Consider the following 27,354-nt stretch of genomic DNA (forward strand, 5'->3'; position numbering starts at 1 on the left):
TGACTGTTTACCCATGCATACAGCTTCAGCAAATTCCCAAGTATGCATTTGCATGCATGCAGCAGCTTTTCAAAGCCCAGCTCTGCATCCCACCAGCTCCTCTCACCACTCCTCATTACCATCCTCCAGCAAAACACTACAAATACAAAATCATGCTCTTTGTTGCACAATTGCAACAGCGTTAGCTCATTGCTGTGCTTGGCATTAATGTAGAGCAATGTCAAGTGGTCGGTTGAGTCCATGGTATAAATTCAGGGATTATCCTGTGTCATGCGTTGTTACTTCAGCATTTTTCAGTTCTATGTTTGAGGAGATTCCCCCACCTTTCCTCCTCAGCTGCCTACAACCCCTGGCTGCACTTTGGTAGAAAGCAAAAAAGACAGATAGATACCAAACTGTCTGAAAAGACTCCAGTTAAAGGTTTCCTTGTTGAAAACTGCAAGTTTTCATAAGAAAAAAAATATAGACATTTTGAGGAAGACAGTACTATCCCTGTTGAAAGAAAGAAGGATATGTTGAGTTTCATTCCCACCCAAAAGGACCATCCCTTTCCAGCAACAACACCATTCTGTGGGTCCTCTCCCACCACAGCACGGCTCAGGAGAACAGACTATTTTTTCAAGCTCTCCAGGATGGGTGAGACGGATGAATGGACCAGGACTTTGACCATTGGCCCCAAATCTCCCAGAGTCCAACTTCCACTTCTGGCACAACCAGTGCAGAAGCAGAGCAACTCCAAGGGGAGAGAGGAGGACAGAGGCTGACTAAAACACGCAGAAGAGGTCCCTGGTCTGAGTTCAAGGAATGGACCAAATCAAAAGCAAATTCTTATAGTCTTTTGCAGGGCAGGAAGGTAAGTCCCCATCTAGCCCTGCTGATGGCTCCCACAGAAAGCAGCTGGACTCAAGGTCACCATTTAACATCATCTATGTGGTGTACACTCATATATCAACTTCTAATGAAGACTTGTCAAAGAATAATTACAGACGTCTCTTAATTTCCCAAAATTAAAATACTACAAGACTTCAAATAAAGAAAAAAAATTAGTTTCCTTTGCACTAAACCAGCTGAATAGGGACTTTTTTTCCCAATATTAAGGTACTCAGAACACATCAACAGACTTCTTGAGGCTGAAGGACAGCTACAGCTCTCAGCAGCAGTCTGTGAGTTAAGTAGGTCTCTGAGGTGTCCTTCATAATTGACATGCACTTATACCCTATGTGTAGACACACACAAAATACATCATTAGGATGATGTCTCTGATAAACAGCAAGCAAAAAACACTACTTTAGCATGTCGCTACCAGGTATACCTTGGTTGACTGCCTGAACTGGTTGCTTCTCCTGCGGCTGCCAGACCTGGATCCAGACCCATGCCTGGAGCCTGACACCAGCTGGGATCCTATGCTTCCACCGCTGCTGTGATCCCACTCTTCCTGGAAACAACAAACAGCTCACTTTAGTCAAGGGCAATGCTGTCCCGCACCCACAAAAGCCACCAACCCGGTGAGCCAGGAGAGATCCAGCTCCCAGAGCACGCATGCAAGCACCTACAAAACCATGCCCATGCCTAAGACCCTGATTTTGGGGCTTTAACATGGATTGTTTAACATGTTCTATTTACACCTTGCAAAGGGATGACATTGTGGTAGGCTTCAATGAAGAATGGCTCTAGTGCTCTAGTCTATGCATAGGGAAAAACAATACTTACCCTCTCTATCTTCATGAGGATCAATTATGCATATTCAGCAACCCCACATCCTCTAAAACTGCTTAAGGGCACTTGGACAATGAGCTTCAATTTGGACAGAGAGGGCTTCTCATGTCTCGGACATCCTCATGAGAATGTTGCTGCAGACACTGCCACAGGCTAAGACGAGGGCAGAGCCGCCTTGGCCTTCAAGAGCCAAAAGGACTCGCCAGCAAAGCAAGGCATGAACTCCTCTTTGCACACAGCAGCCAAGTCCGGGTCACTAATTTGGGGGCACAGACCAGGTCCCAGCTTCACCACTGCCACCTGGGTTGGATGGGGCAGAAAGACAACTGCACAGCAGACCCTAAGCTACCTAAGGTGGTGCTAACCAGTGATCTAGCATGGACCTTAGCACACATTAAATGTAAGTATTTACCCAACACTGGAAGCAAAATGCATCAGTACTGGTTTCTGCATTACTCCAGCTGCACGTTCTCCATCCTCAAACCTAGCAAGTCTCAAGCAAGCTCAAATATAATGTGGTTACTATAGCCTAAAATCAGCACTGACTTCAAAAGAGGAGGTCAACTGGTTTTCAAGTTGTACATAGATGAAATTTGAGAGGTTGTGGTTATTCCCACCAGGTTACAAGAACAGTACAAAGCACCTTCTTCCTTCCTCATCATACTATAACCTGAATCTCCCAATGGCTGAGAAATACCAAGTGGCACAAAGTTAAGGGAGTTGTTAAATTGGCATGGAGAGAAAAAAGCACTTGATCAATGCCACTTGTGAGACACAGACAGGTGGCCACTTTGGGAAGCCTTCGGGAAGAGCCAGTCTTGCAGGCATCCTGAAAAGTGAGAAATATCCCATTTGACCTGATAAAGTGGTTGGGAGAAATGAGCCTTCACTACCTAGATGTTTGAAGGATTAAATATCAGTTTACACTGATCCTACACACTGAACATCTTGTTCATCCACATGCAAAAAATTTCTGTGCCAAATGCTACAATGGGACCAAGTCAGCATATGCAGCCTTCACTTTAAAAGACACACTGAAAATAAACATCACCAATTATATTCAGTTGACCCAACTTTTGGTCATGGTTGCCTGCAGACAACCTGAGGTTACACAAATTCCAGAAACATGGCTGGCCACAATAAAACCCTTGTGAGAAATAGGGAGATTGGTACCACCATGCATCAACATTCAAACTCACCAAGACAAGCCAACAGATACAGCACGAATCAGTTAGATAAAAATCACAGGTACCCTTTCACTAAGTCAGCTTGTCTCTTGGCTACAACTCATGGCCTGGGGTCTTTTCCCTGTTCATGTTCCTTATCTTTACTGTTGCAGATTATCTTAAGTTTTACTGAATCTTTCTATATTTTGTGTTTGATTATGAAGCACTTATCTATAAGAACATCTTGATTTAAGAAGTTAGCCTCTATGTTAGCACGGGATACTGTGTTACCTTAGAAATTAGACACTGTGTTGCTTGAAGTCCCTGTTCTCTGTGACATGCTAGCCTTAGTCCTTACTCTCTAGAGCATAACCAAAGCACCTAGGGTCTATTGTATATAGGATGAGTTATGTGACAACCTGGCAAGGTAGAAATCTAGCCGGCCAACTTGGCAACAAAACTTACTTTTAAGGTGACCTAAAGTAAACTGCCTTCATTATAATACTAAAAAGCACACCCACAGATCAAGAAGACCCTTGCCCAAGTGAAGACCCTTCCCCCGCACAAGCGTAGTAGCAGAAGAGTATGACACTGCAGATATTATAATTGTATGTAAATCACTAACCAATCATTGTAACTGAGAGTGTACTATCTTGTAACTTTTGTGTATAAATGTAAGGATGAAATTGGCATTGGGTGTGCTTGATTTGTGGAAATTCCACCTGGCACCCAGTGCTGCAATAAAGAAGTGCCTGCTTCTTAATGCTACATTGGTGTTAAGGAGTTTTATTCTCCTGACTTTCGGTGACATTACGATGCCCTATTAATATTTATATTTAAAACAAAATTATTTTAAAAATAGAAATTGTTGAACTAAAAATTGTTGAAACTTCTGTTGAAGCTGAGTATGGCCTAAATACATTCATGTTCAAACTCACCAGCACAGCCAAGCTCAATATTTTACCTAAATTTCTGACTAATTGCCAAAGATGAACAACTTCTTACTGCTACCTTACTGACAAGGGTTCAAATCTCCAGAACAGAAACATAAACACCAGAAACTCTCCCAGGCACTACTAATGGCTTTCTGTGCTCTAATAGAGCCCTTTCATGTCAAAATGAACCCTCTTGTAGAGCTTCTAAGTGTTTCCCACTGCTCACTAAGGAGCAGTGGGAATCTCACTCCAACCTTAGGGATGTGTCCTGGGTTCAGTTGTAGAAGTCATTTTTCTCCTTCCTAGTAGATGGTGCAGTGCCGTGTTTTTGACATTAGTCTGGGAACAGTGCTGATAACACATTGATGTTTTTAGTTGTTCCTAAGTAATGTTTACTCTGACCAAGGACTTTCTCAGTCTCGTGCTTTGCCAGGGAGGAGGAGCACGGGAAGCCAGAAGGAAGAAGAGACAGGACACCTGACCCAAACGAGCCAAAGGGGCATTCCATACCACAGCATGTCATGCCCAGTATAGAAACTGGGGGCAGTTACCCGGAAGGCCCAGATCACTGCTCGGGTGGAGCTGGGTATCGGTCAGCGGATGGTGAGCAATTGTATCCTCTCTCCTTGTTATTTCCCATATCATTATTATTATTGGTGGTGGTAGCAGTAGTGGTTTTGTATTATACCTTAGTTACTGGACTGTTCTTATCTCAACCTGTGGGATTTACATTCTTTCAGTTCTCCTCCCCATCCCTCCGGGAGTGGGGGAAGGGGGAAGAAGGGGGGAGTAAGCGAGTGACTGCGTGGTTCTGAGTTACCGGCTGGGCTTAAAACACGACAGTTCTTTGTGGCGCCCAACATGAGGCTCGAAGGGTTGAGATAACGACAGATCTGACCAGAGCGTATCTAATTGTATTTGTGATAAGCATTCATTGTTTCGGATTAATAGTCACTCATCACAATGTTGATTTATTGGCTCTCAGAGTCGTTGCGTTGGTCTCGGAGTTTCAGCATGTCATAACTTACTTGCAGCTAGTATTTCCTGTTTTAGTGTTTATCAGCTGGGGGGCCTGGGCTAAGGTTCTTGTTTCACTGTACTTCATGGTAATGACTTATAATACAATAGACTCACTTATCATGAAACTGGTCTGGCATGCATTCTCAGCATGGTCTCTATACTTTGGGAGACATATAATGGAATTTTTCAGCACACATAATTTTTTTCCTCCTTGGGGGGTCAACCTATGAAGCAGACATTCCTTTACACCCCCTGCTCCCCCACCAGGCTATTTAAGGCAGCGTTTGAGAATTCTAAACGTTTTGGATGGCCTTTGAATACCCTTCAGACCTGCCTGCTGCTTTTGCTGGGGATCAGCATGTTGCCACACATACAGAATATGTTTTACCCATGGCCATACCACCCAGAGAACACCCTATTTTGTCTGATCTTGAAAGTTAAGCAGGGTCGGGTTTGGGTCTTATCTAGGGTTAGATGATGATATAAGAGGACCACCAAGAGATTTTCCCTGAGGCTGGACAGCCATGAATGGCAGGGTGGGGGGGCAGTATGAGCAAGTATCTAGGCCAGTGGCCCCCTCCAGTGCTTTGGAACTTCACCCCTGTACAAGTGTGAAATCCGGAAAAACTAGTAAAGCGCTTAAATGAGGTGTGCTGTTGTCCTGGCAATACCAGAGAGGGACAACCTGCTGCAATGTGCTGGGGCGTGGCCAACACCTCTAGAGCGTCTCTGGAAAAAGATGTCTCTGGATCTGATGGCAAAGAAACAGACAACATAACTACTCAACCCCCATGTACAACAGATGCACCAACCCCGACCAGAGAAACTGCATCCACTCCAACCACGGTGACAGACACTGCAGCCACTTCAACCACAGTGACAAACACTGCAGCTAAACCAAATGGCCAATGTGTGACAATATCGGTTGCCCCTGTAAGCAAGGGGAAAAGCAAACGAGAGCAACTCATGCAGTGAAGAAAGATGAAGACCCAATGCGTGCACTGGAGGTGATGCCACCTGAACGAGAGTTATTATTACAAGAATCAGAGGAAGAGGAAGAAGAAGAAGAGGTAATTTCTCGATCCCGGACCTCGACCGAGCTGTTGAATATGCAAAAAGATTTCACCCGTCTTCCAGGAGAGCGCGTCGTCACCTGCTTGCTCCAGTGCTGGGACAATGGGGCTGACGGCCATGAACTAGAAGGTAGGGAAGCCAAGCAGCTGGGATCACTTGCTAGGGAAGGAGGAATTGACAAAGCAATTGCAAGAGAGAAACAAGCCCTCAGTCTTTGGAGGCAGCTCTTGGCAGCTGTGAAGGAAAGGTTTCCCTGCAAGGATGATGTTATGAGTCACTCAGCCAACTGGACCACGATAGAGAAAGGCATCCAGTCCCTGAGGGAATCAGCCATTCCAGAAATGATCTATCGTAGGCCAGATACCGGGAATGCATCCATAGATCCAGATGAAGTTGAATGTACACGACCCATGTGGCAGAAACTTGCACAGAGTGCACCATCATCATATGCCCACTCATTGGCATCAATGACCTGGAAGGACATAGCACCACCAACAGTGGATGAAGTGACTCATCAACTCTGAGAGTTCGAAGACAATCTCACCCCTTCCATCATTTCCTGAACCAAGAGTACAAACAATTGAGAGATGATCTATCCAATCTATCCAGCTCCCCACGTGTACCAACCCATGTCTCAACTATTAACAGAAGGCAATCTACTGCTCAAGAGAGAAGATGTAGGAGGCACACACCACTAGCCACCCTATAGTTATATCTGCGGGATCACGGAGAAGACATGAAAAAGTGGGATGGAAAACCTACCTCAGTTCAGCTGATTTTACTCCAGCTCCTGTGATAAGGAATACTAATCCCTTTCTACAAGACAGAAGTGGACAATCTTGTGATCACTATTAGAGGGGCCCTGCCTCCAGCAAGGTGGAGGAGAGGGACAATCAGGTTTACTGGATTGTGTGGATCAGATGGCCTGGCACATCAGTCCCACAGAAGTATAAGGCTCTAGTAGATCCCGGTGCACAGTGTACCCTGGTGCCATCAAGGTATCAAGGGGTGGAACTCATTTATATTTCTGGAGTGACAGGAGGATCCCAAGAGTTGGCTGTACTGGAGGCTGAAATCAGCCTGACTGGGAGGAAGTGGCAAAAGCACCCCATTGTGACTGGTCCAGGGGCTCCATGCATCCTTGGCATAGACTATCTCAGGAGAGGGTACTTCAAAGACCCAAAAGGGTATCGATGGGCTTTTGGTATCACTGCCTTGGAGAAGGAGGAAATTAAGCAGCTGTCCACCTTGCCCGGCCTCTCAGAGGATCCTTCTGTTGTGGGGTTGCTAAAGGTCAAAGAACAAGTGCCAATCACGACCACAACAGTGCACCGGTGGCAATATCGCACCAACCGAGATTCCCTGATTCCCATCCATAAGCTGATCCGTAGACTGGAGAGCCAAGGAGTGATCAGCAGGACCCGCTCACCCTTTAATAGCCCCATATAGTCAGTGCAAAAGTCTAATGGAGAGTGGAGACTAACAGTAGACTATCGTGGCCTGAACGAAGTCACACCACCATTGAGTGCTGATGTAACAGACATGCTAGAACTTCACTATGAACTGGAGTCAAAGGCAGCCAAGTGGTATGCCACAAATGACATTGCCAATGCATTTTTCTCAATCCTTTTGGCAGCAGAATGCAGGCCACAGTTTGCTTTCACTTGGAGGGGTGTCCAGTACACTTGGAACCGACTGCCCCAGGGGTTGGTGGAAACACAGCCCTACCATCTGCCATGGATTGATCCAGACTGCACTGGAACAGGGGCAAGCTCCAGAACACCTGCAATACATTGATGACATCATCGTGTGGGGCGATACAGCAGAAGAAGTTTTTGAGAAAGGCAGGAAAATCATCCAAATCCTGCTGAAGGCCAGTTTTGCCATAAAATGGAATAAGGTCAAGGGACCTGCACAGGAGATTCAATTTTTGGGAATAAAATGGCAAGATGGACACCGCCAGATCCCCACAGACGTGATCAACAAGATAACAGCAATGTCTCCACCAACTAACAAGAAAGAAACACAAGCTTTCTTAGGTGTTGTGGGGTTCTGGAGAATGCACATCCCAAATTACAGTCTGATTGTAAGCCCTCTCTACCACGTGACCCGGAAGAAGAATGATTTCAAATGGGGCCCTGAGCAACAACAAGCCTTTGAACAAATTAAACGAGAAATAGTTCATGCAGTAGCCCTTGGACCAGTCCGAGCCGGGCCAGATGTGAAAAATGTGCTCTGTACTGCAGCTGGGGAGAATGGTCTTACTTGGAGCCTCTGGCAGAAAGCTCCAGGGGAGACTCGAGGTCGACCCCTTGGCTTTTGGAGTCGGCGATATAGAGGATCCGAGGCCAGCTACACTCCCACTGAAAAAGAGATACTGGCAGCCTATGAAGAGGTTTGAGCTGTTTCTGAAGCGATTGGCACTGAAGCACAGCTCCTCCTGGCACCCCGGTTGCCTGTGCTGGGCTGGATGTTCAAAGGCAGGGTCTCCTCTACACATCATGCAACTGATGCTACATGGATTAAGTGGGCTGCACTAATTACACAACGAGCTCGAATAGGAAATCCCAGTCGTCCAGGAATTCTAGAAGTCATCATGGACTGGCCAGAGGGCAAAGATTTTGGGATGTCACCAGAGGAGGAGGTGATGTGTGCTGAAGAGGCCCCACCATATAATGAACTGTCAGAGAGTGAAAAGCAATATGCCTTGTTTACTGATGGGTCCTGCTGTATTGTGGGAAAGCATTGGAGATGGAAGGCAGCTGTGTGGAGTCCCCTGCAGCAAGAGTCAGAGACTCAGGGACCCAGATATACATCCCCTACCATGCACCAGCCTCTGGGAAAACTGAACAGTACAATGGGCTGTTAAAAACTACACTGAGAGCAGTGGGTGGTGGGACTTCCAAATACTGGGATACACATTTACCAAAAGCCATCTGGTTGGTTAACACTAGGGGATCTGCCAACAGGGCTGGCCCAGCCCAATCAGAACTTTTATGTACTGTAGACGGGGATAAAGTTCCTGTGGTACACATTAAGTATTTGCTGGGGAAGACAGTCTGGGTTATTCCTGCTTCAGGTAAAGGCAAACCCAGTCGTGGGACAAAACCAGACGAGCTCAGCAGTGACCAGACAAGTTCAGCGGTGTCATCATTATTATTATTGGTGGTAGTAGTAGTGGTTTTGTATTATACCTCGGTTACTGGACTGTTCTTATCTCACCCCATGGGATTTACATTATTTTGATTCTCCTCCCCATCCCTCCGGGAGCAGGGGGAGGAAAAAGCAGGGGAGTGAGTGAGCAGCTGCGTGGTTCCGAGTTACTGGCTAGGCTTAAACCACGAGAACTTGATACCACAATCCTTGGGATGCTCTTGACCATCGCCAGCTAATCATCTCCAACCAACGGCTACCATAGAATCATAGAATCAACTATGTTGGAAAAGACCTTTAAGATCATCAGCCATCTCCAACCAAAGCCCAAGAGTGGAAACCCACCACCTCTTTCTGACACAGGCATGCTGTTATTTCTACTGTCTTAATTGAAAGGTAAACCAAGTCATCTCCTCCACCACCAGCTCCTCCGGGAGGACAGCAGAAGGGTACTACCAGCAGGGTGTACGATAGTCCAGATATGATCCACACACCCTGACTGCTCATTCACTGCTCAGTAGATAGGCAACATGACCATCAACTGGAGAAGCCTCTGAGGGCAACAAGTCCCTGATGCACATGGTGGGACATGGACACACGTGCAAATAAACACTAAAAAAAATTGCAGTCCCATTTATTTCCAACAGCCCAGGGATGTAATAATCCCCCTATACTAGGCACTGGTGAGGCAGCACCTCAAATTCTGTGTTCACTTCTGGGCCCCTCACTACAAGAGAGACAGTGACATGCTGGAGCAGGTCCAGAGAAGGGCAACGAAGCTGGTGAAGGGCCTGGAGCACAAGTCTTATGAGGAACAGCTGAGGGAACTGGGGTTGTTTAGTCTGGAGGAAAGAAGGCTTATGGGGGACCTTATCACTCTCTAGAACTACCTGAAAGGAGGATGGAGAGAGGAGGTGTCTGGTCTCTTCTCCCAAGTAACACGTGATAGGACAAGAGGTAACAGCCTCAAGCTGCTCCAGGGGAGGTTTAGATTGGATATTAGGAAAAATTTCTTCACTGAAATGTTGATCAGATATTGGGACAGGCTGCCCAGGCAAGTGTTCGAGTCATCATCCCTGGAAGTGTTAAAAAAACATGTAGATGAGGCCCTTAGTAACATGGGTTAGTGGTGGACTTGGCAGTCCTGGGGTAACAGTTGGACTTGATTATCTTAAAGGTCTTTTCCAACCTAATTGATTCTATGATTCTATAACGACACAGGCTTTTGCTTGGTGACAATGGGTGATAGCTAGCCACAATGGGGGAAGGGATGGAATTGGCCAGTAAGGAGGATTTTCAGCACTCCCTCTCCCACCGCCTGGAGAAATGGGAAAAACCCGCATCTTGCGTACCTTGATGGAGTGGTCTTCACCCCAGAGGCTCACACGGTGCTAAGCAGGCCTTCTGGGGGGTATTGTTCAAGTGCAGCAGGGTTTAGTGCAGCACAGCAATGCCATGCACAAATGAGAGCTTTCACAGTAGGAAACAGGGAGAATTATAGATGAGCTGAATATAATTGCAAGGCCAAGATTTTCTCAGCACACCAGGAGTTCATGAAATATATCTCATGAGATCCCCCATGAGCAGACCATCTTCTCACAGCTGGCTGCTCGGAAAAGTGGAAAGACCAGAGTACAAGGTTTCCAGGGGCAATTTTCTCCATTATTAAGCCCCTGATTTGTACAGGATGTACAACTGCCAGCCTACAGGTGCTGACCCCCATATAGTTTCCCACAACTGCTAATAGCAGATGTCTCACCAAGAAGTGTAAGAGAAGGGCAAGTATAGGGTGCTATTTTCAAGACACATGCGACAATATTGGAAAAAAAAATTTTATTAATATCCTGGAGTGCAGGTTGCATCAAGACACTTTATTTTTACCCTTACATTGCACATTGTCTCTAAATTGGAGATGCATGGATTCAACAGATGGACCATTAGATGGATAAGGAATTGTCTCGATGGTTGCACTCAGAGTTGTGGTCAACAGCTCAATGTCCAAGTGGAGATCAGTGACAAGTGGTGTTCCTCAGGGGTTGGGACTGGCGCTGTTTAACATCTTTGTCAGCGACATGGATGGTGGGACTGAGTGCACCCTCAGCAAGTTTGAGAGGTGGGCCAAGGCTAATTTAATGAAATTCAACACAGCAAACTGCAAGGTCCTACACCTGGGTCATGGCAATCCCAGGCACAGCTACTGGTTGGGTGGAGTTGTAATTCAGAGCAGCCCAGTGGAGAAAGACTTGGGGGTGTTGATCAATGAGAAACTCGACATGAGCTGGAAGTGTGCTCTCGCAGCCCAGAATGCCAACCATATGCTGGGCTGCATCAAAAGGAGCATAGCCAGCAGGTCAAAGGAGGTGATTCTCCCCCTCTACTCCACTATTGTGAGACTCCCCCCGCAGTCCTGCATTCAGCTCTGGGGGCCCCAACACAGGAGGGACACGGACTTGTTGCAGTGAGTCCAGCAGAAGGCCATGAAAGTGATCAGAGGGCTGGAGCACCTCTCCTATGGAGACAGGCTGAGAGAATTGGGCTTGTTCAGCCTGGAGAAGAGAAGGCTGTGTGGAGACCTGCCTTCCAACACCTAAAGGGGTACCCCCACCTCACTACAACATCCTTTCAGGTAGTTGTAGAAAGCAATATGGTCCCCCCTGAGCCTTCTCTTCTCCAGACTAAACAACCTCAGTTCCCTCAGCCACTTCTCATAAGACTTGTGCTCCAGACCCTTCTCCAGCTTCGTTGCCCTTCTCTGGATCTGCTCCAGCACCTCAATCTCTCTCTTGCAGTGAGGGGCCCGGAAGTGAACACAGGATTTGAGGTGCGGCCTCACCAGTGCCCAGTACAGGGGGACAATCACTGCCCTGGCCCTGCTGGCCACACTATTTCTGATACAGGCCAGGATGCTGTTGGCCTTCTTGGCTGCCAGGGCACACTGCTGGCTCATGTTCAGCCAGCCATCAATCAACACCCCCAGGTCCTTTTCCACCAAGAAGCTTTCCAGACACTCTTCCCCAAGCCTGTAGCGTTGTCGTGGCCCAAGTGCAGGAGCTGGCACTTTGCCTTGTTGAACCTCATACCATTGGCCACAGCTCATCGATCCAGCCTGTCCAGATCCGTCTACAGAGCCTTCCTACCCTCCAACACATCAACACTCCCAGCCAGCTTGGTGTCATCCGCAAATTTACTGAGGGTGCACTCAATCCCCTCTTCCAGATCATTAATGAAGATATTAAACAACACTGGCCCTAATACCGAGCCCTGAGGGACACCACTAGTGACTGGTTGCCAACTAGATGTGACACCATTTACCACCACTTTTTGGGCTCTGTCACCCAGCCAGTTCTCAACGCAGCGAAGAACACCTATCCAGGCCATGAACAGCCAGTTTCTCCAGGACAATGCTGTGGGAGAGAGTGTCAAATGCTTTACTAAAGTCCAAATAGACAATGTCCACAGCCTTTCCCTCATCAACCAGGCGGGTCACCTTACCGTAGAAGACTAGATTGGTCAAGCAGAACCTGCCCTTCATGAACCCATGCTCAATGGGCCCGATCCCCCTGTTTTCCCACATGTACTTTGTGATGTCTCTTAGGATGATCTTCTCCATGACCTTCCCTGGAACTGAGGTCAGGCTGACAGGCCTGTAGTTTCTGGAGTCTTCCTTCCTTTCCTTTTTGCCAACCTCCAATCCTCAGGGACCCGCCCACTAGACCAGGACTGCTGATAAATTATGGAGAGTGGCTTGGTGAGCTCCTCTGCCAGCTCCTCCAGCACTCTTGGGTGGAACCCATCTGGCATCATAGACTTGTGTATGTCTAAGTGGAGCAGGAGGTCACTAACCATTTCTTCCTGGATTATGGGGACTTCAATCAGTTCCCCATCTCTGTCATCCAGCTCAGGGAACTGAGTACCCTGAGGATGGCTGGTGTGACTATTAAAGACTGAGGCAAAGGCAGCATTAAATACCTCATCCTGAGGATGCTTATATACACACATATTATATATAAATGTCTGTATAAATACATAATAATACACCTATACACACACACAAAGCATTCTTTTATTTGCCTTAACCTTGTTGGATCCTACAGACAAGTATTTCAAAGAGATCACATACTTAAGGATGCAGAGGGGGATTTTCAGGCATGGGAAAGTCAGCTTCACCCTAGGCTCCCCTACATAACTTTTAGGAAGCCAATTACTTTTGAAAATGTGGCCCTGGACTACTATGCTTTCACAGAAAAGGAACCAGATGCTGAATGTATTTCCAGGACTAACCTGGATTTCCAGATAAATGCCCTTTTTGATCACCAGGTTCGAACTGTGTGAGGCATATCATGGTCCATGGATATATAACCTACATTTTCACAGAAGCTGAAGCCAGCATAAATTTCACATCCATGTATTTTTCAACTAAGACTGGTGCATATTGTACAACTGGAAATGCACAAATCTCAGCTGGAATAAAATAGGAAAATCAGCAATTTTATTTTCCAACCAAACCCCTCAAAATCTATAAAAAATTGCAATAAAAAAAGCCCCCAACATCCCTTAGGAAATAATTAGCCAGCTTTTTCCTTGGCAGGTTCGAAGAGTGATTGATCATTTACATTCAAGACAAACATCTTAAAAAAAAAAAAATTATATTTAAAAGCTACTAGTGAAAAATCAACAGCCAGAAACAGTAATAAACTGAACCTAGTCCTCACCAGCAGCATCTCACTCGTATATCAGTAAGAGCAAGAGAAACCCTTGCCTGGACAGAAGAACAATAGCTTGCAGCTCCTCTTTTGTGGGAGGTGAAGGCAACGGGATCTGCATGATGAGCTTGAACAACACTCTGAATACAAGCTATGAGGCCCTGATACCAAAGAAGCCTTGGGAAACAGATAAGCCAGGATGTTGAAAAACAGGGAGTGTAACAAGGAATTTTAATTGAAGGTCAGATGTGAAGAAAGAAGTCTGAACTGTTGCCACATGAACAGTGCGTGATCAGCATTGTGATTGGACTATTGTACGCGTGTTTAACCTATGGGATTTTCACAGAATCCAATGAGATTAAGTGTGGCATGCCCGAGCATGTTAGGAAAGTACCGAATGAGGGTATAAAAGGGGTTTGATTGTAATAAAGTTTGTCTCAGCATCCTCACCGACCTGAGTCCGTGCCTTTTGATACGTCACAAATGGCGCCCAACATGGAGCTCGAAGACTAGCTGTCGATCCGGTGGCATAGCTCAGCCGAACTACAGGATTAAACACTGAAAGGAAGTGTATCCAGAGCGCTCTATTACCTATCGCTGAACGAAGGTAAGTGGCTGAGAACTACAGGGACTGCTTTAACAAAAGAACAAAGAAGTGTTTTACAAGTCTTTACTAATATTCTTAAGAAGTATGTGAAGAAAATAGATGAGGAAGAATTGAAACATGTTCTTCTATGGGCATCAAAAGCTGACCCATTTATTAATTCCACTAATATTTATGCCCTGGAGATTTGGAAAAAAATTGGTGTTTATCTGTGGGACTGTGCCGCAAAAAATGATAAGGTTGCTGCTGCTTTACTGACCCCTTGGCGAACTATTTTTGAAGCTTTAAAAGCTCATGTCGGCTCACAGTCAACGGAAGTAGAAGCGGCACTTTCGGCTCCCCCTCCGCCCCCCTCTTTGGCGGACCCTGCCGTAAGACTGAAAACTCAGCTTGTTGCTGCTGCTCCTGCAGTTCTGCCTCCTGATAATTCCTATGATAACCCAGATGACTCTTTTGACCCAGGGATTATTGATCCGGAAAAAGAGCCTGATTTATATCCCCCAGACCCTCATGATAAATGGGCAGCTGTAAAGGAAGAAGCGAGACGAGCAGGGGATGCGGATGTACTGTGTGCTTTCCCTGTGATGTATATGCCTGATCAAGATCCGCGATGGGAAGGTCTCTCATATGCTCTTATCAAAGATATCAGACGAACAGTGACGGACCATGGACTTGGGGCTCCGTACACAACTCATTTGATACAGGCTCTCTGTGATACTCATGTATTTACCCCAAATGACTTTAAAACGTTGTTTCGTTTGATAATGTTGAACATGAAATATACTATGTGGGAATCGAAAATGAGACAGCTTGCAGATGCCCAGGCTGCTGAAAACATAGTGTTAGAGGCACGTGACCCATTGCGAGCAGTCACTGCCGATGATTTTAGTAGCAATGCTGCACAAGCTAGGATTTGCCAGGCAGGCTTGCAGCAAGTTAAACAATTGGCACTTCGTGCCTTGAAAACTGTCCCTGAAGCCGGTAAACAGAGACAGCCTTTTGTTAAAATCAAACAAGAAATGAACGAACCATTTATGAAATTTTTAGACTGACTTAATGAGGCTCTGGAAAAACAGATCGATTGAGGATATGGGAGCTTTACAACCTGGGCTCACTCAGCAACAATGTTACCACAGACAGGGACTCTTACAGTCATCGACTTAAAAGATTGTTTTTTCACAATACCTCTTGCTCCGCAAGATGCACTGCGATTTGCCTTTTCTGTACCTTCTATCAATGCTGCGGAGCCATATAAAAGATACCATTGGAAGGTGTTGCCGCAAGGCATGAAAAACAGTCCTACATTATGCCAACAATTTATAGCGGCAATTTTAAGTCCGATACGAGAATGTTTTGAGAATGTTTTAATCTACCATTATATGGATGACATCTTAATAGCTGCAGAATCAAAACGAACAGCCCAAAAGGTGAAACAGCAAGTGATCGAAGCAGTATCAACGAAAGGGCTCAAAATCGCAGAAGAAAAAATTCAAGAAACTCCACCTTGGAAATATTTAGGATGGAAAATATCTGAAAAAAACATTCAACCTCAAAGTGTCACCCTATGGACAGAAATAAAGACTTTAAATGATTTGCAAAAGCTTTTAGGAACTATAAACTGGATCCGTCCTCTTTTAGGAATATCTATTGAAGAACTCCATCCTGTCTTTAAACTATTGAAGGGAGACCCATGTTTAACATCTCCTCGAAAACTCACCTCCTCTGCAAGAGTTGCCCTTGATAAAGTGGTTACAAGATTGACTGGTCAGGTCGCTCATCGGTGAAAAATGAACCACCCTATTAGCCTTTTCGGGTTTTATTCATCTTTTCAACCCTACGGGCTTTTAGCACAGTGGGTTCCACAAGACATACATCCATTGATTATCCTAGAATGGATATCTTTACCACATAATTTTGGAAAAACAGTTACAACAGCTATTGAAATGATAGCTATGGTTATCCAGAAAGGAAGAGAGCGGTTATTGATTCTAGATGGTGTTGAACCTAATATAATCTATTTGCCTCTTGATACCAAACAGTTAACCTTTTTAACTCACCAGTCTTTTGTTTTTTAGTGTGCCCTAGCGGATTTTACGGGACAGATAAGTATTCACTTCCCAGGACACAAAATTATACAATCCCTACACTCTCTTCCCCTTTTACCTACTGCACAATTAGCTATCACACCAATAGCTGAAGCACTCACAGTATTCACTGATGGGTCTGGCAAAACAGGTCACGCAGTAATAGTTTGGAGAGACAGTGAAGAAAACTGGAAAAGTGATATACATATTGTTACAGGATCACCTCAAATAGTAGAACTCTCTGCTGTAGTCTGTGTTTTCAAATTATGGACTACTCCAATAAATATTGTCACAGATTCTGCCTACGTGGCAGGTCTTGTTTCTAGGCTAGAACATGCCTTTTTGAAGGAAGTTTCCAACAGAATCTTATTCGCCCTTCTCTGGGAGCTCAAGTGGCTCCTGGATCGACGGACGCGCCCATATTTCATACAACACATATGCTCACATACCTCCCTACCCGGACCCATGAGTGAAGGAAATACACAGGCTGACGGCCTGCAGGTATTACGGTCTTACCTGACCGTTTTGCACAAGCTCGTTTATCCCGTGAATTTTATCATCAAAATGCAAAAGCTCTGCAACGTACTTTTCAGCTGACTCAGGACCAGGCGAGACAAATCATACAATCGTGTCCCGATTGTCAACAAGTTTTGCCTGCACCGACAATCGGAACTAATCCTCGAGGTCTTTCATCACTTGAAATTTGGCAAACAGATGTTACTCATGTACCAGAATTTGGCAAATACAAATATGTCCATGTTTCTATTGACACCTTTTCATCTTGTATTTATGCATCGGTACACCCAGGCGAAAAGGCCAAAGATGTCTGTTGACATTTTATTGCAGTCTTTTCCTCCCTGGGAGTCCCAAAAACCATAAAAACTGATAATGGCCCAGGCTATACAGTGCACAAAACACAGACATTTTTTCAACAATGGGGAATTCAACATAACACAGGTATTCAATTCTCCCACAGGTCAAGCCATTATTGAACGTACACATAGCACTCTTAAAATCATGTTGCAGAAACAAAAAGGGGGGAGTTTAGGGTTAACCCCACAAGAACATATAGCTAAAGCCTGTTATGTTTTGAATTTTTTAAATCGCTGGATGGAGGATGGACCTCCTATACAGTGCCATTTCAGGGGTTCTAAGGATCTTAGACAGGAAAAAGCTCATGTAAAAGTACGAAACCTTGAAACCCATGAATGGGAAGGCCCATTCCCCTTAATAACCTGGGGACGAGGCTATGCTTGTGTTTCCACAGATAAAGGACCTCGTTGGGTTCCTGCACGATGGGTCCGTCCAGCCTTGTCCTCTGCCTCCTCATCACAGAAGGATTGACCAGGCCATGGATCCCCAACCAGCCGAAAGAAAACGTCTGGGTGACATTGGCTAACACGACCGGACAGGACACTCTGTGCCTGTCTGTTGCAACGCCTATGAACCCATTTAGCACGTGTCTGGTGGGATTGCCATTGGACCATTGGATGCGTCTCGTTGATACACCCCTCATCGATGTATTCATGAAAAAGGGAAAACCTGTGGACACATGGGACGGTTGGATGCCAAGTCAGCCATTAGTCTCTCTAGAACCCCAAGAAATTGATTTGTTAGGTTCTGTTAGAATGGATGAATGTTTGTATTTTAATTATGCAGGTCAGAATCAATCATTAATTCAAATTGTTAACTCTTCTTTGTCTGTCTATCGAAATGCTTCTATATGGTGTAATCATACATCTGTTAATGTTTCTCGCTCCTCTAATAGTCCTATATCGCTTCCCCGAGGCGTCTTTCTAATCTGCGGAGATCGAGCATGGCCTGGTATCCCTTCTCACCTATGAGGAGGCCCTTGTAGTTTAGGCAGATTGACAATGTTAACCCCAAATATTTCTATGATACTGAATTATACTAGATTCCACCACCTCCGCAGGTTAAAAAGATTTGCTCATGCTTTTACTCCCGACTGCAAAGACACGGCTACATTCTGAGTCCTGCAAAGATAATCTCAGCGTCTTTTTTTGCGCCAGGAGTAGCTGCTGCACAAGCTCTTGCAACTCTAAACAAATTAGGATGTTGGCTTGCAAAGCAAACAAATGCCACATCTAATGCTCTTTCCAGTCTCCTCCTTGATACAGATTCCGTAAGACATGCAACCTTACAAAATCGGGCTGCCATAGATTTTCTTCTCCTTGCCCATGGTCATGGGTGTGAGGACTTTGAAGGTCTATGTTGCATGAACCTTTCAGAACACTCTGAATCAGTTCACAAAAGTATACAAATTCTTAAAGAACTCACAGGAAAACTTCAGGTTGAGGATGACTGGAACCCTTTTTCAGGTTTATTTGCTGGAATAAGAGCATGGGTAAAAAAATTGATTGTATTAGGAGCTCTTGTTTTGTTAGTGTTTATTAGCTTATTAATTTGTATTCCTTGTTTAATGAAACTTATGCAATCTCTATTGATCAAGCCCTCAAACAGGTATTAATAGTAGATGTACAAAACAAAAAAGGGGGAGATGTGGGAGGTGAAGGCGACGGGATCTGCATGATGAGCTTGAGTAACACTCTGAATACAAGCTATGAGGCCCTGATACCAAATAAGCCTTGGGAAACAGATAAGCCAGGATGCTGAAAAATAGGGAGTGTAACAAGGAATTTTAATTGAAGGTCAGATGCAAAGAAAGAAGACTGAACTGTTGCCACATGAACAGCGCGTGATCAGCATTGTGATTGGACTATTGTATGCGTGTTTAACCTATGGGATTTTCACAGAACCCAATGAGATTAAGCGTGGCATGCCCGGGCATGTTAGGAAAGTACCGAATGTGGGCATAAAAGGGGTTTGATTGTAATAAAGTTTGTCTCAGTATCCTCACCGACCTGAGTCCATGCCTTTTGATACACCACACTCTTTGGTGTCAAGGAAAATTTGTTACTCACTGTTAAAGGAAGTGCAACATGGAGAGAGATAATTACTAGCTCTGTTGCAGGCTGGGAGAAAGCCCAAATGCAGAGAAAACAGCTTGGGCACTGTCAAATGTTATTTGCATATAGAAAACAAGCTCCTTGGTAGAGGAGATCCCAGGTGAAAAAGTAAAACAAAACAAAACCAAACCAAATCAAACAAACAAAAAAACCCACACAATACACCCCCAAAAACAGACACCCCCCAACCCCTCAACAAACAACAACAAATTAAAAAAAAACCAAACACAAAACTAAACAAAAACCAGCACACACACACACCCCCTGCAAAAAAAAAAAAAACCACCAAAAAAACAAAAAACCAACAACAGACACTAGCTTATCGGCTGAGCCCTTGGGTGAAGAGCCAGGGACCTTCTTTCCCAGGGAAAACACCCATTCCTCCTAACACCCTGAGCAACCCAAGGAGGCTCAATGGAAATGGCCAGCCTCACAGCCAAATTTCAAGCAGCTGGCTGCAACGCCAGGAGGGAGGCTGGATGAGGTTTTGCTGTCAAATATTTTGGAGCAGATCAAACCTATAATAAATTAAATCCATGATTACATCTGGCCTCTTCAGAGGCTCATCTGAAGCAGCATCCCCGTACAGCATGCACCTTCCTAAACAAGAAGACCTTGTCTTTATTGCGTGCAGGTGTTCACATTGATGCTCCCAGCATCCTTGCATCCAGGCACACAGCAGGAAGGGGATGCACGAGTCACCATCCTGCAGCCAAGCAGCTTTCAGCATGGCTCTGCATGGGAAGAAACTAGAAACTGTGCCCAAACTGGGAACTGCAGTATGCACTGCTCAGACTGGCACGGCCTCTTGCGCCACCCTGCAAGGAGCTCCCAGGCTACTTCTCACATATGCCATGTGTGGGACTGAAGCCTAGAGGACATCAAGCAGGGCAAGAGCACCAAAACCACCAGCCTGAAGTGCCTTCTCCAGGTGGAACATCCACCAGACACAAAAACTGTAAATGCTGCTTCACCCTTTCCTGCAGCCAGCTCGGTCTCATAACTCCTCAGGTGAATGCTGATCTTACAGAGTTGATGGTCACATGGTGGCCCAGCAACTCCTCAAACAGGTGACGATGGTCAAACCCATGCTTCCACCCTACCCAACCTTCTTCCACGCTGGTGCCCACACAGAGGAGGGGCAGCCACCATACTCTTCACTGATGTTCACACCACGTACAACCACCAAAATCGACGCACACCTGGCTTCTGTCATTGCAAGCCCAACACAGGCTCTCAGCACGTGCAATTTTGCTTCTTCTCCCAGTTAACCCTCTCAGCTATTTAATCCTCTTCCCTGCAACACTGTCCTTGTGCTGCAGCACATAACCAAGACGCACAGCTACACAAAGATCCCTCATCCCAGCTACATATCATGTTTCTAAGTCAGCTTTGATGCTCCAAATAGGTGCCTTGCACAGGTGGCAGTAAGAAGCTCTTCAGGAATAAATAGGACGCTCCATATATTTTCCCCTTTATCACAGAGCAATAAGCTCCATGGTTTTGGTGAGAGCAAGCTTTTGGGTGTCAAGCAGAGGGATGTGTCTCCCCTTCCATGGGAGAGGGAAAGCTGGCAGCACGGGCAGGCTCTGCACCAGGCAGTACAAGAACAAAAACAAAGGTTTGGTGAGGAAGAGATAAACACAACCCCTACCTGAATGTGTTTGTGAGACGACAAGCCCTTCCCTTGGGATGGAGAACAGCTGCCATCAAGCTGCTCGCTACAATCCGCTGTCCACTGTAAAAGAGATTAAAAAAGGGATTGTGTAAAATAATAGCTGGGCTGGGGAAAACTGCTGTGTCAGTCCACAGTGCACAGCAAACACCATCCAGCCATGGGCATTACTGTATGTGTGTGGCCCCCCCGCTTTTTGAGGATGATCCAAAAGGCTTTGGCTTGGAAACTCTACTCAATGATGGCAAGCAGAGGAAAGATGCAGGAACAATTGCAGGAAGGCACCTAAAATGATGCTTTGAAATAAAATCCAACCCCAGTATTTCTTTGTGGACTTCAACAGTGTTTGGTATCTCAGATGTGTGGTACACACCAGGGCAGATTGACTCAATTACTCTTTTCCATGGAGTCTTCCATGGAAAATTGGGACGTTTCTGCTTTTCCCAACTCTGCTCACTTCAGAGACAGATATGACTCCTGAGCTACCAAAAACCTGTGGGTTTATTTTAAACAAAACAGAAAAAAAGAGCTCAAAGCTGCAGGTTTGGTCACTGCTGTATGCCACAGCTGTAATGCACGGCCTGCATGGCAGCCCTGCTGTCACACCAGCTTTGCCCCACAGTGAAGGACATGGGCAGCAGGGGACTTCCGGGCTATACAGGATCATGAGCTGCTTAGGCCAGTTTCCTCCGAGGATTGACAGCAAGGTGCCTCCACCAAAACAATTCAATTTGGGGTCCTGCGGAGTTTTATTTTACCCCCTGTCAAAGAGATGAAGGGCTTCATCATACTGGGGGAAAAAAAATTAAAATAAGGCAATTTTCACAAGACAGACATGAAAGATACTGCTTAATCCTAAAGTCATTTTATCAGTTATTTTATTCTGTTTAAGCTTGAACCCATTACCCCTTGTCCTATCACTACAGTCTCTAAGGAAGAGTCCCTCCCCAGCATCCTTATAGACCCCCTTCAGATACTGGAAGGCTGCTATGAGGTCTCCATGCAGCCTTCTCTTCTCCAGGCTGAACAGCCCCAACTCTCTCAGCCTGTCTTCATACGGGAGGTGCTCCAGCCCCATTAGCATCCTCATGGCCCTCCTCTGGACTTGCTCCAACAGCTCCATGTCCTTCTTATGTTGACGACACCAGAACTGTATGCAGTACTCCAAGTGAGGTCTCACAAGAGCAGAGTAGAGGGGCAGGCTCACCTCCTTTGACCTGCTGGTCACGCTTCTTTTGATGCAGCCCAGCATACGGGTGGCATTCTGGGCTGCGAGCACACGCTGCCGGCTCATGTTCAGTTTGTCATCAACCAACACCCCCAAGTCCTTCTCTGCAGGGCTGCTCTGAATCTCTTCTCCACCCAACCTGTAGCTGTGCTTGGGATTGCCCCGACCCAGGTGGAGGACCTTGCACTTTGCCTCATTGAACTTCATGAGGTTGGCATTGGCCCACCTCACAAGGATGTCAAGGTCCCTCTGGATGGCATCCCTTCCCTCCAGCGTATCAACCGAACCACACAGCTTGGTGTCGTCGGCAAACTGGCTGAGGGCGCACTCAACCCCACTGTCCATGTTGCTGAAGAAGATGTTGAACAAGACTGGTCCCAACACCAACCCCGAGGGACACCACTCGTTACTGGTCTCCAAGTGGACATTGAGCCGTTGACCACAACTCTATGTGTGCAGCCATCCAGCCAATTCCTTATCCACCGAGTGGTCCATCTATCAAATTGATGTCTCTCCAATTTAGAGACAAGGATGTCGTGCAGGACAGTGTCGAACGCTTTCCACAAGTCCAGGTAGATGACATCAACTGCTTTGCCCCTGTCCATCAGTTCCGTAGCCCCATCATAGAAGGCTACCAAATTGGTCAGACCTGTCTGACCCTTAGTGAAGCCATGTTGGCTGTCACCAACCACCTCCTTGTTTTTCATGTGCCTTAGCATGCCTTCCAGGAGAATCTGCTCCAAGATTTTGCCAGGCACAGAGGTGAGACTGACTGGTCTGTAGCTCCCCGGGTCTTCCATTTTCCCCTTCCTGAAAATGGGGGTTATATTTCCCTTTTTCCAGTCGTTGGGAACTTCACCTGACTGCCATGATTTTTCAAATATGATGGACAGCGGCTTAGCAACTTCATTCGCCAGCTCCTTCAGGACCCAGGGATGGATTTCATCAGGTCCCATGGACTTGTGGACATTCAGGTCCTTAAGATGATCTCAAACTTGATCCTCTCCTACAGTGGGCCTAAGGTCTTCATTCTCACAGTCCCTGCATCTGCCTTCCAAGACTTGGGTGGTGTGGTCAGAGCATTTGCCATTGAAGACTGAGGCAAAGAAGTCATTAAGAACCTCAGCCTTCTCCAAATCCAGGGTAGCCAGTACTCCTGTTAACTTCCGGAGAGAGCCCACATTATCCCTAGACTGTCTTTTGTTTGCGATATACCTATAGAAGCCCTTCCTGTTATCTTTCACATCCCTTGCCAGATTTCGTTCTAACTGGGCCTTAGCTTTCCTAGCCTGGTCCCTAGCTTCCCGGACAATGTCCCTGTATTCTTCTCAGGCCGCCTCTCCTCGCTTCCACCTTTTATAACCTTCTTTTTTCCCTCTAAGTTTCCTTAGCAGCTCCTTATCCATCCATGGAGGCCTCCTGGCCCTCCTGCTGCATTTCCTTCTAGTCGGGATGCAACACTCCTGAGCTTGGAGCAGGTGATCCTTGAAGATCAACCAGCAGTCTTGGGCCCCCCTGCCCTCCAGGGCTTTATCCCATGGAACCTTACTGATGTCCCAAGAAAATGAAAAGTCAAGTCCATACAAACAGCAACTACCTGAGAGCTTCTTGACAGGTATGGAAGAGGACGCAAAATAAGAAGAGCCACCACTAGAACTGCCTATGATTCCTGCACAGATCTCATCAGAGAGCCCCTTCTAGCTTACCAGCCACTCCCTTAATGAGCTGATTAAAGAGCTGCCCATCACTCTCTGTCCTGGGTTCAGCTATAGCAGTCATTTTTCTCCTTCTTAGTAGCTGGTGCAGTGCTGTGTTTTTGACTTTTAGCCTGGGAACAACGCTGATTGATAACACTGATGTTTTTAGTTGTTACTAAGTAATGCTTACTCCGATCAAGGACTTTCTCGGTCTCATGATCTGCCAGGGAGGAGGGGAAGCCAGGAGGAAGCAGAGACAGGACATCTGACCCAAACTAGCCAAAGGGGTATTCCATACCATGGCATGTCATGCCCAGTATATAAACCGGAGGGAGTTACCCAGAAGGCCCAGATCGCTGCTCGGGTCGGGCTGGGTATCGGTCAGCGGGTGGTAAGCAATTGTATTCTCTCCCCTTGTTATTTCCCTTATCATTATTGTTATTGGTGGTAGCAGTAGTGGTTTTGTATCATAACTTAGTTACTGGACTGTTCTTAACCCATGGGAATTGCATTCTTTCGATTCTCCTCTCCATCCCTCCAGGAGCAGGGGGAGGAAGAAGGCGGGGAGTGAGCAAGCGGCTGCGTGGTTCTGAGTTACCGGCTGGGCTTAAACCAAACACATCTCACCTATCTAATGATGGCCATATCCTTACCCTTATGACACTTCAGACTTCTTATTATTCTTATTTCGTCTTCATAACTAGTATGTCCTCATAACCCTAACCTAAATATTTTATCCTACCAGGAGCCCTGCAGGGAAGGAAAGGAGGATCATGGCAAACAGAGGATCATGGCAAACAGAGGATCACGGCAAACAGAGGATCACGGCAGCCTTATAAGCCCAAGGGCATGGACCAGAGCCCACCGCTCCCTGCACCACAGGCTTATCCCTTTGACAGTTCTCATCTTCAGCACATATCTGGCACACTATAGCACCAGAATATAAAAAATTTCCCTTCAAACAACAGCAACCGTTCAGGAGCTTTAATTTCTCCTTGTGTTGGACCTAAAATGTCCATTTTAGGAACAAACCTAATTAGGACAGTGTCATTCCTAGTGACAACACCAAACCACATCCCCACTGAAACCATCCCTGTTTGCTGGATATTCCTATCCTCTAAAATACAGCAATTTCCTTCTCTGGCATAACAACCATGAAACAAGCAAACAGGTTTTAAAACATATATTAAAATGCCCACATAAAACATTTCTGTGGAACATTTGGGGCTTTTGATTGACCTTTTGGTCTTAGATATTTTATGGACACCTCTGTGCATACAGACCGGAGCACATCTCGGTACCGAGCAATCCCTGCTGCAGCCCCTGGAGGTCTTCCCAATCCCTCCAAGATTTTTTCACCCTGGCAAAGCAGTTTGGGATGGAGAGAGGCATCCTTCATTTACAAATGAAATGTCATTCCTTTGTAAATGGGAATACTGGAGAAGTCAAAAAGCTTCAGGGCATGCACCTTTAGACCACGAAAAAACAAAAGCTAGTTGGCAGGAGACCTTTACCAACTGGTTGAAGACCTCATATATATAGCCAAACAAGCAAGCTGCCCCAAATCCAGTATTTTATTACATCCTGCTTCACATCACAACCCTAGAAAAGCTGCTTTAGCTGGACATGCATCCCCAAACCAGGCTACAATCAACCAGCATCCCCCAGCCCCTCTCCCACCCCACAGTGCCCATTGCCCACCTGTGAGACATGGGACTGCATCTTCTTGCTCTCACCATCCCCCTCCATTTTATCCGTCAGCAGCCCCTGGACCTGGTACTCCAGGACGTAGCTGTCAATGAAACGTTCCAGCTCCTCAATCTCCTGAGAGCGGCTGCTCCCCGCTTCCGAGGAGGCCGATGTCACCGACGAGTTCTCCATTCTTCAGGAGAGATGCCGAGAAAGGAGGGGGCCTGAGAGAGCAAACTAAGAAAAGTCAAGAAATTATTTCCCAGTAATTATAAAAAGGTTAAAAAGCACAGCAGACAAATCCTCTTGGTTACCACGGGCAGAATACTTTTGCTGTACATCTGCATTTCCAATAACATTTATAATTAACCTATGTAGTCACATTTAGAATTTCCATGTGTGCAAAAAATGTCCCATTTCTGTAATGTGTCCTACATCTAAGGACAACAACAGACATTTTGCCTCTCTTCCTTCTTAAAACCCAAAATACTAAAAACCTTCAGACACATGCACAAGAAAAAAAAAATTTAAAAAGCTTAATTTAAAAATCCCATAGCACTCAGTTGTGGTCAAGGGCTCAATGTGCAAGTGGAGATCGGTAATGAGCGGTGTCCCTCGGGTTGGTATTGGGACCGATCCTGTTCAACATCTTTGTCGGCGACATGGACGGTGGGATTGAGCGCACCCTCAGCAAGTTTGCCAATGACACCAAGCTGTGTGGTGCAGTCGACGCGCTGGAGGGAAGGAATGCTATCCAGAGGGACCTTGACATGCTTGAGAGGTGGGCCAGTGCAAACCTCATGAAGTTCAACAAGGTCAAGTGCAAGGTCCTGTGCCTGGGTTGGGGCAATCCCAAGCACAACTACAGGCTGGGTGGAGACTGGATTGGGAGCAGTCCTGAGGAGAAGGACTTAGGGGTGTTGATTGACGAGAAACTGAACATGAGCTGGCAATGTGCACTTGCAGCCCAGAAAGCCAACCGTATCCTGGGCTGCATCAAAAGAAGCATGACCAGCAGGCTGAGGGAGGTGATTCTCCCCCTCTATTCTGCTCTCATGAGACCCCACCTGCAATACTGTGTTCAGCTCTGAGGGCCAGGAAGATGGTCAGAAGGCTGGAGCACCTCTCCTATGAAGAGAGGCTGAGAGACTTGGGCTTGTTCAGCCTGGAGAAAAGGCAGCTCCAGGGAGACCTTATATCAGTCTTCCAATACCTAAAGGGGGCCTACAGAAAATCTGGAGAGGGACTTCATACAAGGGCATGTAGTGATAGGACAAGGGGGAATGGTTTTAAGCTGACAGAGGGTAGATTTAGATTAGATGCCCCATCCTTGGAAGTGTTCAAGGCCAGACTGGACAGAGCTTTGAGCAATCTGGCCTAGTGGAAGATGTCCCTGCCTGTGGCAGGGCGGTTGGAACTAGATGATCTTTAAGGTCCCTTCCAACCCTATCCATTCTACGATTAGCAATGCTGGATAAGGGTGATAAGCTGGGGATGATGGACAAGGGTGTGAGGAAGAGGATGATAATTGAAAAGCTTCTCTTGGCCAGCAGCAGTAAATCATGCTGAGTCAACAGTGCAGCTGTAAATGGTCCAGCGAGGAGGTTTGCACGTGGAGGTGAA

The 27,354-nt window shown here is 46.1% G+C and overlaps 1 protein-coding gene across 1 annotated transcript in view; it reads right to left on the reverse strand.

The window, feature by feature from the left end:
- LOC115619001 (CBP80/20-dependent translation initiation factor-like) overlaps positions 1-25,923 on the reverse strand; it is a 135,787-nt gene extending 109,864 nt beyond the window's left edge. The window contains exons 1-2 of the mRNA XM_030511018.1: positions 25,744-25,923; positions 21,097-21,180 (exon numbers count right to left, since the gene is read on the reverse strand). Coding sequence (XP_030366878.1) covers positions 21,097-21,180; positions 25,744-25,923 — 264 coding nt within the window. The remainder of the gene's footprint in view (positions 1-21,096; positions 21,181-25,743) is intronic.
- Positions 25,924-27,354: the final 1,431 nt, after the last annotated feature.

This window comes from Strigops habroptila, chromosome W (assembly GCF_004027225.2).
Source record: "Strigops habroptila isolate Jane chromosome W, bStrHab1.2.pri, whole genome shotgun sequence".
In the NCBI taxonomy this organism is placed as follows: domain Eukaryota; kingdom Metazoa; phylum Chordata; class Aves; order Psittaciformes; family Psittacidae; genus Strigops; species Strigops habroptila.